Source organism: Thermobia domestica, chromosome 8 (assembly GCF_964235325.1).
Source record: "Thermobia domestica chromosome 8, izTheDome1.hap1.1, whole genome shotgun sequence".
Lineage (NCBI taxonomy): Eukaryota > Metazoa > Arthropoda > Insecta > Zygentoma > Lepismatidae > Thermobia > Thermobia domestica.
Genome location: NC_137461.1, coordinates 234,101,027 through 234,117,308, shown reverse-complemented (window position 1 = coordinate 234,117,308; position 16,282 = coordinate 234,101,027). Strand labels below are relative to the sequence as shown.

General features: G+C 36.4%; 1 protein-coding gene across 1 annotated transcript in view; it reads right to left on the bottom strand.

Moving 5' to 3' along the window:
- Positions 1–16,003, bottom strand: part of LOC145692499 (uncharacterized) — a 37,799-nt gene extending 21,796 nt beyond the window's left edge. The window contains exons 1-2 of the mRNA XM_081767807.1: positions 15,872–16,003; positions 320–602 (exon numbers count right to left, since the gene is read on the bottom strand). Of these exons, the coding sequence (XP_081623933.1) occupies positions 320–602; positions 15,872–16,003 (415 nt within the window). The remainder of the gene's footprint in view (positions 1–319; positions 603–15,871) is intronic.
- Positions 16,004–16,282: the final 279 nt, after the last annotated feature.

Here is a 16,282-nt window from a genome sequence, read left to right as displayed (position 1 = left end):
ATGTTATAATATTGTCAATGTAGCTGAAGAATCTTTTATGCTACACGTACACCTCAACTTGCACTTTCAAAATTTACTGTATGCCAAATGTTATTTATATGCTTGGGCTACTGTACATAATATTCTATACGATGTAAACTTTTGTAGCTGATTAATATGAACGTCAAACGACGCTAAGCATGGGTATCTGTATATATTGACATATGCATATTTTACTTAAAGAACAACTACCATATAACATACCATATATAAATTATTTCACTACCCATACTCCTATCGCATTGAAGTCGATAATTAGATAAAAGAACTAGAGTATTACCTGTATTATATCCAATTATTTTGTCTGTACAATTACAAAGCTTCATTTTCCTTTCCGTCGTACACTGGGAAGAACAGGCTTTGTAAGTGTAATATCTAAACGCCCACAGTCCTTCGGTTTCTTCAGGAAACTTACAAAGTCGAGATTTAATAGGCAGTCTTCTGGTTTCTTCTTGAGCAACGCCATTAGATACTTTCCTAATTACTTTGATGTTTACCATCGCTCTTGGTCCTGTGTTATCCGCATTGATCTCTGGTAATTCAACTGGAGACAAACTTGCTCCCTATATACAATTGATATATAATAATGATATATAAAGCATTAGAATTAGTTTAGAGTATCTTTTATTTAAGAAAATATTTGATATTTAAATTCAGTTTCACAAACCAAGTATAAACGAAACACTAACATTTATTATCGTTTAATAAATTAGACAGGCATTATAACAAAAGGAAATTTCAGTACTATCTATTGAGAATTCGATTTTGGAAAAAGTAATACACTTAAAACTTAGTAAACAGACAGATATACTGTATGGCGCTAAATTTGTTGTACAAAAGCACAGGGGTGATTCCTGAGAGTAAAACAAACTAAAACAGTTCCAATAAACATAGGGCGAAAAACGCGTTGTTTACGTGTTGTCGGTTGCCGAAAGCGTAGGAAAACAAACTTTAGAGTTAAATATTGCACAAACTACTGAGCGTAGACGTGATGCGGCATGATATCGTCAAAGGATCCTAACCTGCTCTACCCAAATTTGAAGTTTCCGGATTTGTGCAATGACGGCGTAAGGGATTCCCCAAAGGACATTAGGGATTCCCAGACATTTTATCACGTAAATTTAGTGGACAAGAGCATGAAAAGGACGTCTCACTGCCTGGAAATAATACTACGTGGCAAGTCAGTACTCATACACGAAGATTAAGATATGGCGGAGGAGGGATAAATCACTGTGCGTCGTTGCATACCTCCTCAGAAAGTACTAGAAAAGACGTTGTACAAATATTTACTGAAAACGTCAATCACTACAATGTAAAAATACGTAAAACACAAGCCGATCGGTAACAGAAAATAAAGAAATTTCGATTGCTGATCAGGTCATGTTAATAATATGGCAACGCGTTTGAGAATACGTCAAATTTTACATCTACAGAAATTGAATAAGAACTAATACTAAAAGACAAATAAAGAACGCATATTATTATTATTATTATTATTATTATTATTATTATTATTATTATTATTATTATTATTAATAATAATAATAATAATAATAATAATAATAATAATAATAATAAACATACCTGTTTGAGCACATTCATTTCGATCAGCACATCACACAAATGCAACTACAGTACGTTTTTTTCAATCATTGTTGTAAACTGGCGGACATGAGATGAAACATTCGTTTCACTTGCTTCGGGACGGCATTCTTATAGCGGGACTACATAGCAAAGAGAGTTGTTGGAAACAAGATTCAGAGAGAGTCCTTATTGAAATGAAAACAGGGCCACTACAAAAGGTGTTCAAATTTTCGACCAGCCACTTCAATGCAAAGGTTACAGCGGCGGCGAAGTTACAGGCGGACGCGCTGAAACACTCGGTGTATCCCTAATACTCCAGGCAACAGCAACAGTTCCAGAAACCAAATTCTTCTCTGATTGTACAGGCGTAAAATAGAGTAGATGGTTCATATGTCCACAGAAAAAAAAAAACAAAGTTGTTACGGTATGGTAAGCGAGGTGGCCAAGATACTGGCCTTCTTTGCCGATCCGTTTGTTCCGAAAATATTCATTGAGAAAATTTCGCACCGGCGTAACGAAATGTTCTGGAGCACCGTCGTGCATAAACCACATATTTCGACGAACAGTCAGTGGCACAGTCTCTAATAGTTAAGGCATAACCTTTTCCAAAAATATGCGACATTCCCATCCGGTCAAGCGTTGTGGTAGTAGGTACGGTCCTATTCGATAATTATCAACGATACCTGCCTACACCTTCACAGAATACCGTTCCTGATTGGAACGAAGTGTTATTTCGTTTGGGTTTGCCTCACACCACAAATGTTGATTGTGAGTATTCAACACTCCATCACGGGGGAATGTGGCTTCATCTGCGAAGAGAACACGAGACATGAAACTGGATGTATTAGCATGCTGTTCGCGTAGCCAAGAGCATGAAAAGCTCTCAAACTCCAGCTTCCGTGGATAATCAGTGTCGTGTAATGCATGCACCCTTTGGATATGGAAAGGGTACATCTGATTTTGTGAAGCACGTTCTACACCTGCCGACGATGAGCGTTAACTTAAGCAGCTGCTACCCGTGTGCTGGTGAACGGGTTTTTGTGGACTCGACGAAAAACGTCCTCCTCGAAAGTCACATTCGGTACTGTTCTGTTTCGTCTACCATTGGTCCTGTGTCTTTCTAGTAATCCTGTTTCTCGTGTTCTTCGATCTACTCTGGAGAAAGTGGATGTGGAATTGTACGATTAGGAAACTGTTGTCTTTACGACCGCTTGTGCCAGACGCCCATTTCCTTTCGCTATCCCGCATAAAGATGAATGTCTGTTAATTCCTCAAGTGTGTGTTATCACAGGAGTTGGCATGCATACCATATGGCAATGAAACGAAGCGAAAATAAATCGGAAATGGAAGATGTTCCCTCCGCTGTTGCAGTCACTGTCCGGAATCGAAGGTAATGAGATTGCAACTTAGTGCAACTTTTTGGTCAAGAATGCTATTTGTGTATACAAATTGGCAAATGTAGAAGACCTACAGCGAGACGCAGAAGATACCACACCACAAGACAAAAAAGTGCACACACCACTCGTATTTGGGTATACCGATTAGTAAATGTACATGACTACAAAGTTACTGACAAGATACCACACCACAAGACAGAAAGGTACACACACCACTAGTATGACAGACGTAGTAACCTAATAGGTCTATATTATCGAACACATTCACAACTATCGTATCAGCTTCTTGTAAGTCACAATGTCACAAACGAGATTCTGGTCATTAAAGAAACACACAATACCATACATCCAAATTAGAGGAGCAATGTACTCTTTGAACCAAAATAAACGAACGTAGTCCTTAACAGAAATGGTTTACTGTACTTACTTTATCGTTTTGAAACGTTTGGTGAGAAAGATATGAGTAGAACTAGCCCCCAAAGGAGGATTAATTTAACTGTCCATAGTCTCGATCCCCGTTCTTCCGCAAGCTACGAACAAACCAGGTCATTCACTCATATACAACGACTCTAGCGCACGCACAATGCAACAAACAAATGAAAGACTAAAGCAAAAGAACCAACCAAATATCAAGTTGCCGAAGTTTTGTTGTTTCTTGTAAAGATACTGGAGAGTTAAGTTGATTTTCAGTTTAATGTTCCTTTTGGTAGCGAGGCTATATGGGATGGGACCTACTGATTAACGTGGAATCAGAACCACATAAGGTCCTGCCGGGAATCGAAAACGGAAAGGCGCGTACGCTGACCGCTCAGCTTCGAAGGAATTGAGAAAGATATTGGAGAGAATGACAGATTAGTATGTAGATTACAAAACACAAATAAACTAAACGACAGTAGCAGAAGAAACAATTCATCATTAAAAGCTTTGCCATATTATTAACATGACCAGATCAGCAATCGAAATTTCTTTATTTTCTATTACCGATCGGCTTTTGTTTGCGTAGTTGCATTTGTGTGATGTACTGATCGAAATGAATGTGCTTAAGCAGGTATGTATATTATTATTATTATTATTATTATTATTATTATTATTATTATTATTATTATTATTATTATGCGTACTTTATTTGTGTGATGTACTGATCGAAATGAATGTGCTCAAGCAGGTATGTATATTATTATTATTATTATTATTATTATTATTATTATTATTATTATTATGCGTTCTTTATTTGTCTTTTAATAGTAGTTCTTGTTCAATTCCTGCAGTTGTAAAATTAGACGCGTTCTCAAACGCGTTGCCATATTATTAACATGACCTGATCAGCAATCCGAATTTCTTTATTTTCTGTTACCGATCGGCTTGTGTTTGCGTAGTTGCATTTGCGTGATGTACTGATCGAAATGAATGTGCTTAAGCAGGTATGTATATTATTATTATTATTATTATTATTATTATTATTATTATTATTATTATTATTATTATTATTATTATTATTATTATTATTATTATTATTATTATGCGTTCTTTATTTGTCTTTTAATAGTAGTTCTTGTTCAATTCCTGCAGTTGTAAAATTAGACGCGTTCTCAAACGCGTTGCCATATTATTAACATGACCTGATCAGCAATCCGAATTTCTTTATTTTCTGTTACCGATCGGCTTGTGTTTGCGTAGTTGCATTTGCGTGATGTACTGATCGAAATGAATGTGCTTAAGCAGGTATGTATATTATTATTATTATTATTATTATTATTATTATTATTATTATTATTATTATGAGTTCTTTATTTGTCTGTTAATAGTAGTTCTTGTTCAATTCCTGCAGTTGTAAAATTAGACGCGTTCTCAAACGCGTTGCCATATTGTTAACATGACCTGATCAGCAATCGAAATTTCTTTATTTTTTGTTACCGATCGGCATTTGTTGCACGTACTTTTACATTGTAGTGACTTGACGTTTCAAGTAAATTCTTGTACAACGTCTTTACTAATATTTTTCAGGAGGTATGCAATGACGCACAATAATATTTTCCTCATTCGCCATCTTTTAGTCTTCGTGTATGAGTACTGACTTGCCACGTAGTATTATTTCCAGGCAGTGAGACTCAGGACTCAATTTACGTCATAAAATGTCCGGGAATCCCTAACGTCCTTTCGGGAATCCGATACGCCGCCATTGCACAAATCTGGAAACTGCAAATTTCGATAGAGCAGGTTAGGATCTTTTGACGATATCATGCCGCATCATGTCTAGGCTCAGTAGTTTGTGCAATATTTAACTTTAAAGTTTGTTCTCCTACGCTTTCGGCAGCCTTTAACACGTAAACGACACTGTTTTTGTTCTATGTTAATTAGAACTTAGGAACTACGCGGTGGAGCGTTCACCTCTGGTGCTTGGGGTCCCGGGTTCGAACCCAGCCCCCGCCAAGTGAACTTTGTGGTTGACAAGAACCGTGTGCGTGGGTTTTCTTGGGGTTCTCGCGTTTCCTCCCACTTTCTTCATTCCACCATTTTATTCATTACTCATCATCACAGTCTCCATTAGCCTAACCGGCATAATCACGGGACGTAAAACTCAAAGATTTTCTCGTCTTCTAATAATACCATAGTACTTTCATTCTGTCAAATGAACTCAAAAGCAATTTTCTGTTATGTGACATGTTCATTTCTTTTTTCTGAGCTTTGTAAATACGAGAAAAGTATTTTACATATATTTAGCGTGATCTTTGGAAGCATGCCGTAATATAATGTGGTTTTAGTGTTACATCAATATTAGAAACGTCTTTGTAGAAGACATTTTTGCTAACCACCAGTTGATTTCAGTAGACGGGATTAACTTGTTTAACTGTGCTTTTAGATTTTCTTATATCATGTATGATTTGGGCTATGTCTAAAGAAACGACATAGCTCTCTTCGGTTTCTACTTACAACCCGATATTATTTTTTTCGTGATAAAATTGAACCGTTTGGCTTTGAGCACGAATAAAGTTCACCATGCTTGATTATGTTTCTAGATGATGCATTGTGATCTGACATTAAGTAGTACAGGTAATTACCGGGCAGACTTAGAGAAAAATGGAGATTAAACAATTGGATTTTATTAGTGGAAACGATTATAAAAAGCAAAGATGATGCTCACAATGTAGAGCAATGTAGAGCATTGGTGCATTACATATTTTAAGGAAACTACGCCAAGTAATGAATGGTGAGAAATCGGCAGTTCTCAAATGCCATCGGCGAAGAGATAAAATTTGATATAACTGATGAAGTGTTGTCTAACTATCTCGAATCGAAACTAAGAAGTCAGGTTAACTGCTTCCTACCAAGACACCGAATATTACGTTCAATATGTCTACAGTCCCAAAATTCGGGTAAAGTGGATATATGCGTTAAATTAATACACGTTCATTCCCAGTCTTCTTTGAAGGTTTAATGTTTTGTTCTGTAATGCTTCGTCTGTTATTTGTACGAATTGCGGTAAGAAAATTGAAGTAATACAGAGTAACCAAGTTGTTAACTGTTGGGCTGGTCATTCAGCTAAATCTATCTACTGCTCAACCAATAATAGGAAGAATTAGGAGAGTGTCTGTTGTTTCCAAAGTACAACTGCTGACCAGAAAGACGTTTCGATGATATTATTCCTGGATAGTTTTTTTCTTTTTGAGTTTGCATCTCCGATAGCGGCCTCCTGGAAACTTATTTCAATCCTTACAGCTCACATGTGTATTAAAACAGCATTTGCTGAATCGGAGGATGTAAAAATAAAACTATCATACATGCAACCTAAAATTGTTTGTATCGTTAGTGGTGGTGTAATAGCGTGGAAGGAGTTCCTGGAGAAAATGAAACAATACTTATTGAAATTTATTTCATGGTTTGGATCTGCTGCACCACAGGGTTTGAGAGGCTGCTATTTCTCAAGAACAATCATGGTTCCAAAGTAATGCTACCTTATCGCCCTTCAACATGCATTGCTGGAATGACACTAATTTAGTATGTATGGCATGTATGTAGGTAATACGTTCTGGAAAATATCAGACCAATTCTATATCTGCATCACTTTCAAAGCCTCCTAATTTTGATTAAAATCTTTCAGGTTAGATAGTGAACTGATCCATAGTAAGTCCAAAGTAATTATGTGGGGAAGCTAGGACTCAATTTAGTGTTTTGGTTTCCAATATCGCGCTTCTTTAGTGGATTATTAACAGAGTAATCAACTACTATAGGAAATTGAAATGACTAGTCGCTGGCTAGCCACTGGCAATGTTTCCTGGTGGCACGAATCTCATTTTCAACGTACTCAACCTCCTGTTTTATATTCTTTCACTATTTAGGTATGTATTAAGCCAGGCGGTGATCCAAAATATGATTATATACCTATTGGCATATTTGGTGTGTTTCATTCTATATAAACCCTACGGCAGATAGTTTAGTCTAAATCCCCTTTCCTTGCAAGAGCACCATCTGTTCATTTGGTATTGTTCTTGCTAAATATTTTAGTAGCTTTCTGATTCAACTTTACTTAAAGGTAGGTCACCCATGTTAAATATTCGCACATCTGAATGCGTACCATCGCCTATGAGGTCCATCTAAACTAACGATCCTGACAAGGGACATCACCCAATTGTCCGGCTCCGATTTCAATGAAACTTTTATTGCTGATAGAGGACATGTATTCATTACTTGTGATGACAGAAATTTTTGCCATCGTGCATGTTTTCTATTTTTTAATAATTTTTAAAGGTTGTGATCTGGTTAATAGAGATTACTGCAGAAGTCCCTTACTACCCTTTGTAAACGGAGTGTTAATGAAAGAACAACCATGTAGATACGTATAGGGCCTAGAGGGAAATCGTATGGTACGTATGACCTTAACGGGAGCCATCTGGAAATCCGCCATTTTGAATTAAGGTCAAGTTTTTTAAATGGGAATAGGGTAATATGATACATAATTTCGGGCTAGAATTTAATCAGAAAAACAATGGTGAAGTTAGTTTTAAGATGCGCTCATTTGGTGAAAAGTTAAAGGCATATTAGTTGTTTATACTTACTATGTGCCTAAGTCCCTCATCTCCGCTTCTAACCCGCGTATTAATGACTATAAGTGGATATAGGTTTCGATAATACATATTATGCCTAGAGGAAAGTGATACAATAAGAGTATCATTGACGGCAGCCATCTTGAAATCCGCCATTTTGAATTAAAATGAAGTTTTGAAAACTGAAAACCATAGCATGTGGCACCAAATTTTAATAGTAAATTTTCCCCAAAAGCCAATGGGATGCTTAGTTTTGTTCTATAGTTAACTAGTATGAATTTATGACTCTTCTAATGTGCACGAAACGTCCATTATTCGATCTTTCAAATTGGCAACACTCCTAATTTTCATCGCATGTTTTAAGATTCCAACTGGCACTTTGCAATTGTTTCCATGGCTCATGTTTTCTAAATTGATTACATGTTTAAGAGTTGCGATTTGTCAGTTCATGAATAGTGTTGGGATAAGCATCCAGCAATCTTTCTGAATTTTGAAGACTTGCCATGTAATTATTAATTTCATAGACAATGTAATTATTTATTTCCTATACCTGCAATTCAAAAACTCGTTTACTGACATGAATCATCGCAGAACGAAAAAACTCCAACTTTGCATTCAGATAATACCGGAGACGTAGCTTGTAATGGATAGTAGATGAGACTAGATATAAGTTGAAAATTCACTTCAAAAAAGGAAACGAAATATGACTGTTGTGTAAATCAATGGTCTTTTGTTTTGTTTTATACTTATTTGTTTATTGTATATTTATTTATTTATTTATTTATTTATTTTCTATGGCAATATTTTAGCTAGTCAGACAAAAAAGTCATTCGTTTTCTAGTTATTGTTGTCGATGGTTCATGTTTGTATGATTTATAATCAGTATTGATCGGGAACTCGATTAAGTTACACCTTTTTATAAAAAAGTTACCTGTTTTCGTATTTTGTTCATGGTACAAACTGTGTTGGGAACAGTCATATTACGTCTCTTTGATATTTTCTATCATTGCTGGTGTTCCTTTAAAGTTGTAAAGTTGTATTTATTAAAAAAAAAAAAACTGTTTGTCGTTATCGCAACATGTAGGCTACATTTCATGATAATTGTGAGTTCGTGTTACACCAATTTCTTATAATTTCATTTGTATTTCTTTACATCACAAAGGTCCATAGGTTCCTCATGTACTTTGGGTTAAAATAAATAATTACACTGCCTAGGAAATTAATAATAACATGGCAAGTCTTCAAAATTCAGAAAGATTGCTGGATGCTTATCCCAACACTATCCATGAACTGACAAACCGCAACTCTTAAAAAAATGTAATAAATTTAGAAAACATGAGCCATGGAAACAATTGCAAAGTGCCAGTTGCAATCTTAAAACATGCGATGAAAATTAGGAGTGTTGCTAATTTGAAAGATCGAATAATGGACGTTTCGTGCATATTAGAAGATCCATAAATTCATACTAGTTAACTATAGAACAAAACTAAGCATACCATTGGCTTTTGGGGAAAATTTACTATTAAAATTTGGTGCCACATGTCATGGTTTTCAGTTTTCAAAACTTCATTTTAATTCAAAATGGCGGATTTCAAGATGGCTGCCGTCAATGATACCCTTATCGTATCACTTTCCTCTAGGCATAATATGTATTACCGAAACCTTTATCCACTTATAATCATTAATACGCGGGTTAGAAGCGGAGATAAGGGACTTAGGCACATAGTAAGTATAAACAATTAATATGCCTGTAGCTTTTCACCAAATGAGCGCATCTTAAAACTAACTTCACCACTGTTTTTCTGATTAAATTCTAGCCCGAAATTATGTATCATATTATCCTATTCCCATTTAAAAAACTTGACCTTAATTCAAAATGGCGGATTTCAAGATGGCTCCCGTTAAGGTCATACGTACCATACGATTTCCCTCTAGGCCCTATACGTATCTACATGGTTGTTCTTTCATTAACACTCCGTTTACAAAGGGTAATAAGGGACTTCTGCAGTAATCTCTATTAACCAGATCACAACCTTTAAAAATTATTAAAAAATAGAAAACATGCACGATGGCAAAAATTTCTGTCATCACAAATAATGAATACATGTCCTCTATCAGCAATAAAAATTTTATTGAAATCGGAGCCGGACAACTGGGTGATGTCCCTTGTGAGTTTCAGTGTCAAAATTCTTAGACGACGTTTGGCTAATCATTATTCTGTAGACTATTATGCTGGTTCTATTTTACTGGTCGTTACTTACTCTCATGTTAACCTGTCGTTATGTAGTGTTACTTTTACCGCTTACTTTATATGAAAAGTTCATCTATACCTCGATGGCAATGATAATTTTCCTGTTATTATTCAAGGTTTGCAAGTACTAATCCATTTCATCTTACAGGTTTGAACTTAAAGCGTGCTATTTGACTAACATTCTGGAAGTCCGATGGGCTTAATACTTTCGGTGCTTTCCTTGCATGCAAAGCTGTAGAAATGTTATTGACATTCCCGTGATTCAGTCTAATTGTTCAGAGACGACGTTCCACAACGACATGTTCCATGAGATTCTGCGGAAATATCTAAAGATATCGTCTTATTTTAGCGTATTTCTCTCTCTTTAATTGACATTTAACATCCGATAAATGCAACAATTTCTCATTTTATTACTCATTTCAGATACCTAATTAAATTTACCAAGCGTAAAAATTCGAAAATCGTGCAACATATCTCATAATCTAACTCCTGTTGCTAATCGTTGGTGTCCATTCTTCACCCATGTTTGACTGCTCCTTTAACAAACTGCGTTACGTGCACCTACCACACATGTATAGCTAATATTTCAAGCAGACACTCTCCTTTTATCCCTTGTTCTTCATAGTATGATGTCGAGTTTAATACCTGATGTATTTGTATCGAAAGGAATGGTTTACATTTCCGAAGTCCTAATAATGAACCGAAAACGTACGCTTAATTGTTTCGAGCCAAATTTGTCGTAAAGAGATTCATCTAATACTTTAAGGGGTTCGTCTTTTGTCTTATATTTTGCACCACTAGTAAAATACTATGTTATCGGAGAAGAATTTTTCACCTAGTCGTCGTCAGAGCCGTAGCTAGAGATTTTGGCGCCGGCGCGAAGTAGAATTCGGCGCCCCATACCCTCAACATACCAAACTTTTGCCTCCTCCCTTTTTTCTGCTTGCATGTAAGAGAAGGCGCTTTTGTTGTTATGCTATGCTGATTTTTTATAAAGTTGTTTGGACAGACTATGCCAATAGCCAAAAACTATCAGTATGTGTTCTTTTATAAATAAGAGCTGTTTTCAAGAGGCTTTTTTGGACATTTTGTTAAGCCACAAAAATCTCTTGGTTATATACAAAACTACTTGGAGAACAGTTATTAAAATTTACATTTATTAACGACGTTTCATACTGTCGGCAGAAAATTGAATCTCAATACATTAGAAACTATGCGCTTTTACAATGTTCGAAATTGGTGACTGCATTAATTTCTAGTAATAATTGTGAACTTTTGTAATTTTATTCTGTATATGACCAAAGAAATAGTATTTTAATTTCGATTCGCTTAATACTAGCAATTAAACGGGTTACATTTGTTAATTACGCACTTTCTATTATTACTCTTAAGGGTCGGTGGTATGATATTATTGTTTTAAAATGTGCATACCCCAACAGAAGATAAGGATGACGATATAAAATACAGTTTTTACGAAGAAATATTAAAACGGGTACGTGACCAAAACCATATGAACATAGCATTAGGGGATTTCAATGCTAAGGTAGGACGAGAGGATATTTTCAAACTGATTATAGGGAATGAAAGCCTACATAACAAGAGTAATGACAATGGCGTTAGACTCGTGAACTTTGCAACATCCAAAAACCTTATCGTGAACAGTACAAAATTCCCCCCTTCGCGATGTTCATAAATACACATGGACCTGACCAGATGGAAGAACACACAATCAACTTGATCACGTTTAAGTAGATATAGAAAGACAGAGTACCATAATTGATGTTCGGTAATTTAGAGAACCTGACTATGACACTGATCACTATCTGGTAGCAGCGATAATAAGAGCGAGATTATCGTTAAATAAAGGGAATATTCAACATCTAAAAACAAAGAGGTATAGTTTAAACAAATTAGAGTAGAACCAGGCTAGAGGGGAATACCAGATTGAAGTATCGAATATATTCTCAATTTCAGGAGGTATTGAGAGCATTAGTTTTGAGGATAAGCCTACTTGGGTTGAAATTAGGGATAGCATTAAAATTTCAGGAAGAGAAAAAATGGGCACGCGGAAATACGTAGGAACAAACCATGGTTCGACCAGGAATGCACCAATCTAGCGGAGAAGGGAAAACATCTGAAACTGCGTTGGCTACAAAATACGAACCATATAATTAAATATTTGGTCTAGGAATTAATTCGTGCGGTTGGTACGCACACATTGAAGCTGTAGTACAAACACAAAATACATAAATACCTTAAGAAAAATATTGTCCATCGCTAGCCACCACTTTCGCCCATCTGTCAGGCAATGTACGGATTCCGTGGCGAAAGAAGTCCTCATCCTTGGAAGCGATCCAGTCAGAGACCCATGTTTCGATATCTTCTGAAGAAGTAAACTGCTGTCCAATCAAATCGTTGTTCATGCAATCGAACAAGTAGTAGTCCGAAGGAGCAACGTCTGGTGAATACGGCGGGTGGGGTAAAACTTCCCATCCGACATTTTCTAAATAGGTTTTGACCGGTTTTGCGACATGTAGGCAAGCGTTATTATGTTGAACAATAAGTTTATCATGTTTGTTCTCCCATTCTGGTCGTGTTCTGGCCAGAGCTTGCTTCAAACGCATTAATTGTCGTCGATAACGTTCTCCATTCATAGTTTCACCCGGTTGCAGCAGCTCATAGTACACCACACCTTTCATATCCCACCATATGCACAGCATAACCTTTGCACAGTGAATATCTCGTTTTGGTTGTGATGGACCTGGTTCACCTGGTTTCACCCAGGCCTTTTTTCGTTTAGGGTTCTCGTAATGGATCCACTTCTCATCACCCGTAATAATTCGATGCAGAAACCCCTTTCTGCTCTGTCGTTGAAGCAGCAATTCGCAAATGGTTTTTCGTCTTTCAACGTCTCTGTCTTTCAGTTCATGTGGAACCCAATGTGACATCTTTTGAATCATTCCCATGGCTTTCAAGCGTTTGGAGACTGTTGTTTGATCAACGCCTAATGCTGCTGCAAGTTGTTCCTGCGTTTGACACGAATCCTGCTCGAGCAATGCTGTCAATTCTTCGTCTTGAAATTTTTTTGGCTGTCCAGCTCGCTCTTGGTCTGCCAAGCCGAAATCACCACTTCTAAACCGTGCAAACCACTTCTGACACGTTCGCTCAGCTAGAGCATGGTCACCATACACTTCCACCAAAATACGATGACTTTCAGTCGCACTTTTCTGCATGTTAAAGTAATGCAGCAGGACACCCCGCAAAAACACTTTATCAGGCACAAATTGCGCTAGGTTCACTTAACTACAAACTGGTGTTGTTGACGCTTTAATCCACTGCCCTATACTACGAACGATACGCGATGACAGGGGTTTGCAACACATGTGTGGATACACGGAACTGTGGAACGCTCCGTTCGTTGCGCCATCTCTTGTCCACCCGCACGAATTAATTCCTAGACCAAATACGTGATACAACAATATACAAAATATCGTTTACATCAGATGGGAAACTTCAAAATATATTGAACAAAAAACGCGATATTTTAAAAGCTAAATTAATAAACTTCAATATAATAGTGAAAAAATCGAGACACATATAAGGGCATCAATGAGTTTAGAAAAGAGAATAAACCTCGCGCGTACAAGTTGAAAAGAGATGTAGAACCATATATTCCAGAGCTAGCTGAATAGAAGTAGAACACGCTATAACGAAATTAAACACTAATCTCCTGGTATAGATGAAATTCCGTCTGAGCTAATTTTTACAGGATGAGAAAAGTTTGGAAAAAGAGACACAAACTCATTCTCCTTATAAGGAAAAAGGAGGAATTGCCACAAGAGTGGGAAGAATGAATCATTATTTCAATTCACAAGAATGGCGACAAAGCAGATTGTAATAAATATCGAGGCATTTCTATTCTGTCAACATCGTATAAAATCCTCACAAACATTATGTTAGCAAGATTGATCCCATATGCAGTTGAAATTATTGGGTATTATCAGTGTGGATTTAAGTGAAATCAATTAACCATCGACCAAATATCTACCATGTGAAGAATTAGGAGATAAACGTACAAAATTTGGCAGAATTTAGAATATCGAAAAAGCTAGTTAGAATAATTAAAATATGTTTAAATGAATGCGAAAGTAAAGTCCGTGTAGGAAAATTCTTTCTACGAGCTTCCACGTCGAGAATGGCTCGCGTGTGAATCTTCACTACTCTCATTTTCACACTTTCATTCTGAACATCGTGATTAATCCGATAGGGTAGACAAGGGTGATTAACTAAGCAAACTGAGCACCTTCACAATGCCGCACACGTATTTCAGACTTTGACCGTTTCCGATTTGGAACCGCTTCTGTGTACACTATAAGTCATTACTGAGCATCTTGTATATCACATTGTCATTAATAAATCAAAGTAATAAGTAAAGCTTGTTGTAACTTTTATTGAAACGTGTGAATTTTGAGCGGAGCGACCAAGAAAATTTTTAACAAATCTAGCTATTGCTTTGTAAATAGACAGCAATATTGATTTAATAGGGCGCCAAAACTTACAAGGGGCGACTCGTCGTTTGCTCTTTTCCAACACTTTTTCTTTCTTTTTGCTCGTTTGGAGCCCCCTTAGAATCAGCGCCCGGGGCCACCGCCCTCCTCTCCCCCCCAATAGCTATGGCACTGGCCGTCGTGATTGTCTGGCTCTTCAACTTTTTATACCAGAGAAGCCCACAGTAAATGCCACAAGCTTTAGACCTATAACCTCACTATTTGTGTCTTTAAGCTTCTTGAAAATGGTAAAGAAGCACATAAGGTAGTAATAAGTCAAACACGGTTTTTAATTAAACTTCACTAACTTTCGATCTTTCTGATTTATTACTAAAGTTGTTGACCACGAACGTCTGATTCAAAAAGCTTTTAAGAAATTGTCCGAAAGGTGATGCTATATTTTTCTTTTATAGAATGTTTATAGCAAACTATCATTACTGAATCTAAAATAGCTATAAATTATATGTATTGGTAGAGGAATGGTGAAATTTAATTTGTTAAAATTCCTGAATGGACATTATTGTAGGAGCAAGTAGGGTTCTGTTCTCTCATAGCGTAGACTGCAGGAAAAACTTAGTCCAAAGTATTTTTTTTTGTCACTATTTGCTCTCGACTTGAAGCAGGATTTAATTGAAAACTTTTGCTCTTGCCTCTAGTTTGTTCTCCGTTACTGATGATAATGTTCATTGTCCCCCGTAATTCATTCGTGGTAATACGTGACAATTGAACTTACATTCAATTCTGTTCTTAATTGTTTTAAGAAAACATGACTTTTATTTTAGGGTGAAGAAACAATGCATAAATTTGGACCCTATCGAACTTATATTATTGGTTCTAATTTATATCACGTGGCACTAGTCTCTACTTTCTCAACATGAACCAATCTTTATCCCGGGACTTTGATCTTCAATTAAGGTGTTAAGGTGTTATCTTATATACCCATCTTTCTGAACTCAGTTTTTACTTCATGTACTATACCACTTCATTTGAGCTAATACGTTATCATCATACCTTTTCATCATACCATTGCGTCATTGTCTTGGAAGGTTCTCCAAAATTGCCTTCCCCCTGTATCTTTAATTTCCAACCACCTCTGCAAATTTCGTTTGCTTTGAAGTCACATTTACTATAGCTATGCAACATGTTTTTGCAAATATACCTATACTAAATCAATGCTTCCAAGCGTCTCTAAGCAGTCTATAGCCTATTCATAAGGCTGTCCTTTTGTTCTTTTTTACATGTGAGTTGTCGCTCTCCTTAGCTTAGATTCCAGGAAGGCTCGGCCTTTGGTTGATATTACTAGCCAAGTAGCAAAACGCAAGCTAGCAAATCAAGAAAAATTACAACTTTGCTTGAATAGTGCTCCGATTGTTTAATGTATAGTATAAACTTGATTCCTAAAGTGAGATTTATGTTAGCTGT